The sequence below is a fragment of the Perissodus microlepis genome, chromosome 14 (genome assembly GCF_051167445.1).
Source record: "Perissodus microlepis isolate ML-2025 ecotype Zambia chromosome 14, ASM5116744v1, whole genome shotgun sequence".
Lineage (NCBI taxonomy): Eukaryota > Metazoa > Chordata > Actinopteri > Cichliformes > Cichlidae > Perissodus > Perissodus microlepis.
In genome coordinates, this window is record NC_140474.1 from 8,279,274 (window position 1) to 8,283,082 (window position 3,809).

Genomic DNA, 3,809 nt, shown 5'->3' on the forward strand with positions numbered 1-3,809 from the left:
CAGAAACAAGCACGCGGAAAACAACTGATCATAGTAAAATAAAGGAAAGTATATTAAAATCCACATTTTCATTATATAATTGATTCAGCATATTCACACACACCTCCTCTAATTGGACCAAAGCTGTACATGGCCAAAAGGCACTCAGAATTCATGTGATGATGTTAATATTTCAGTTTTTGCCACTTTTTGACACATTTTTACAAAAAATCAGTTCAATTCCAAACTGCAATGAGTAGATAGTGGGTAACTTTTACTATATTAAATGTAAGTAAGTATTAAGACCAAGATATCGGGGATGGTTTTTCATTTCCTATGCAGCGAGTATCGGAGGAAGTAACAGCTTAACTGGACTGAATGCAGGTTTGCTGGCCAAGAAAAGTATTGAGATTGAGATACTGCCTTGTTTCCTCGCTGATGTGCCTGCAAATGGGTTTGAGCCAAATCTGACGAGAAGTTAATTAAAGGCATTACATCCTTCATAATCTCTATAAACATCTACATCTCAGGAGTTTACAGAGGCTCTTTAACCCATCTTTCAACAGAAAGCAAACCGTAACAAATGAGTGATCTGTTCACTTTTCATAACTGCAGTCAGAGCTTCTGCGTTGCATGCCAGCAGTCACAGCCCAGTGAGCACATTGTAGAGTTGGGCTCAGAGTTGGCTGCAGGTACGAGCATGCACAAACGCACACAGACGAACACACACACGCATATAAATACTCACCACCAACAAACTGAATACCGCCAGCCACGCGACCGATTGTACGTGAGATGAGGTCAGAGATGCAGCAGCCCATGAGAGCTGTGAGCGCCACCAGCAGGAGGAGGCCACAACCCACGCCTGTCACCACAGTACAGATCCTCCATTCAAGACTCGGGATGCCGTGGAAGGAGGCGTACCTCCCACACTGCTCCAGCATCACCGTGGTCTGGCTCTCTTCATCCCTCACTGGGTAGGAGCAGCGACGGAAAGTGCCAAAGGACACTGGCTTGTCCATCTGTATTCCCAGCAGCCAATAGGGCATGAAGAAGCCAACACAGGAAGCAGCAGCGCACAGCAGGGACAGCAGGGCCCAGATAACACCCGTACATGTCAGACTAGACGCCATGGTAAACAGTCTGCAAATGGTTCACACTGAACTAACAGCAGTTATATGAGCAGTTGCTATGTTGTGGGAAGTCTTGCAGTGAGCATTTAACACTAGCAGCCTTCACCTCCTCAGTGACTCCGGGTTCCTGTCAAGAGGAAGAGAAACATCCAAACTGAGCACTGACCAGACAAATCATCTGTGTGAACAAGTTGCTGACTTTGACATGTGACCCTGAAAACAAGAAATGTGTTCCCCGGTCCTTATAAATGGATCACTAACACAAGCAGGGGAAAAGAATCACAGACAGGAGAAAAATCAGGGAAATAAAGACCTTCAATTATGACATCATCAGGCAGGTATTCTCTAATCAGGTCTTTTGCGTGATTGTTAATTAGTAAGATGTGTTTTTAAAAGTCCTCAGCTAAACTGGGAACTTAGTAGACTAGACTAAAGTAGACTAAAATGACATATTTCTGAATTGTGATTTAAATAGATTTAAGATCTAAGAGGAAAAACAGTCACGATCATATTCATTTCGTCAATAATTAATCCAAGTTTGATGAACTAAAGGCTGGCTTATTCTCCATCTCACTTATTACTCTTGGGCTTCTCTGTTTATTACATATAGGAATTCATTGAAGATATATATATATAATAAGAAAGTAAATATGAATGCTAATTAGTACATCCTATAATTGGAACAACTGGGATAACTCAGAATAACTCACATTTAGTTTGATAGTTAAAATAGTGCTAATCCCTATAATAAACTTTAAACTTAAACTACAAACAGTATTATATCGTAACTGACTATGACCCATACTCACAAAATCAGTAGAATTTGGATGCTTAGTACAGGAAACATAGGTCAAGTGTCTTCATGAGCCGCCACTTCTAGAACATAGTGATTTTTTGCTAGAGGTGACCTTAAGGAACACATTATCGCAGTGCCTACACTATCGGAATGAAAAGAATGAAAACAGGGCAAACACAGGGGGAAAGCAGAGGAAAGCTTACATGTTGGGAGACCTCCGAAATTAGGTGCGCTCGGTGTGCACTGAGAGCTTGTTTCCATCTGCAGACTCCAGCTGTGTTGGATCTTAAAGCAAACTTTTCTTCAGACGAGGGAAAAATGCAGAAGAATTGCGTTCGGTCCTGGAATGTAAATCCAAAAAGTGACTGCAGAATTGGCTCATGAATCACTTCGTGCTCGTCAATATATGTAACTGAAAGGATGATCAATTATTTACTCCTGTGCGGGCGCACAAATGTGCGGTGCAGTCTGACTTAACTCCCGTTTCCACATTCCTCCTCGGAGAGAGAGAGAGAGAGAGAGAGAGCGAGGGAGGGCTGGAGGGGGGCGGGTCCATAAAACACTCTCAGGAGGCGACCATCAATCACACAAATCCCCACCCAGGGGCTGGACTCGCCGCTACTATCGCTCCTACAGGCTCCAGGTGCATTCACTGACCCTTTGAAAACGATGCACGTTCTCGTACTAAATCCTTCGGGATGCTCAAGATAACGAAAAGCTGTCAGTGACTTTCATGTTAAAATGTTTACCACATCTAGCTTTGAATTTGGTTAGGTAACCTCAAATTCAGGTAAATTAATTCAATATTGACTGACATTGTATGTCAGTATTTGCACTGGACATCCTTAAGGGAGAGTTTAAGGAGCATTACACATGTATAACTGTTTGGATATATATATATATATATATCACACTCAACCCCCCCTCCCACACACACACACACACACACACACACCTGGCATATGGTCCCACACATATTTTTCATAGAATTATGGTGTACATATTTTTTCGTAATGCAATTTGCACTACTGCCTATTACAGTGTCAGTCTCACTATTATTGTTTTTTTTAATCTAGCTGAATTCGGATATTTGTGATGCATTTTTCATATATTCCATTTAAGACAAACCTGAGAGTTGGCTGCACTTTTCTAAAAACTCTACCTGGAAGTTTGTCTTTCTTTGAAAGTTTGTGTTAGATATTTCAAGCACATCTTTTATTATTTTCCTTTGCTTTAAACTCCTTGGAGTTTTTACCCACTATCCTAATTGCATAAAACCAAGGAAGTGCCTAGTGCAGTTGAGCAAAAGTGGGTTATTCAACATTTTCAGATTAGTAACAATTGTTACTAATCTGAAAATGTTGAAAATGTCTTGTGTTTGCTTTTTTCATTTATTCATTTCTGATTCGAGTTCATGCTTGAATTTTAAAGAGTGCAATATTGCCAGAAGCATTTAAATGCAGCTTTGCTCCCTGTGAGTTGTGTGAAGGCAGCTAGATGGAGGAAGTTATTCAGCCTGTCCTTTACAGGCTATAATTCTTTACATTATTGTGTCATCCTTCATATGTGTTAACGTTAATGTGACACAGATATGACTGACGACACAAGAAACTGGAAATAATGAAGCCTCTTGGGCCTACTCTATTCCTTGTAAAAGTAAATATGACCATTTCATTCAGCGCTTGTCCCGCTCTTGCAGTAATTTCGAGGACATAGCAGTCAATTAACAAAAACAAGTTTATTTAAATAGTTTAGCTAAAGCCTCTATAGTAGTTTAAAGGCACGGGAGTGTAAAATGGGTATATAAACTTTCAAAGCCTCTATTTTAATTCCGCATTATTGCCAATATTGAGCTCACACATGATGGAACGTTGTATCGTTTCTAGTCAGGAATCCAGACG

At 40.6% G+C, this 3,809-nt stretch overlaps 1 protein-coding gene across 1 annotated transcript in view; it reads right to left on the bottom strand.

Moving 5' to 3' along the window:
* The window catches only part of LOC146373378 (LHFPL tetraspan subfamily member 6 protein), a 45,753-nt gene extending 43,333 nt beyond the window's left edge, over positions 1 to 2,420 (bottom strand). The window contains exons 1-2 of the mRNA XM_084950217.1: positions 2,112 to 2,420; positions 728 to 1,239 (exon numbers count right to left, since the gene is read on the bottom strand). Coding sequence (XP_084806343.1) covers positions 728 to 1,112 — 385 coding nt within the window. The 5' untranslated portion in view covers positions 1,113 to 1,239; positions 2,112 to 2,420. The remainder of the gene's footprint in view (positions 1 to 727; positions 1,240 to 2,111) is intronic.
* Between the last annotated feature and the right edge of the window lie 1,389 nt (positions 2,421 to 3,809).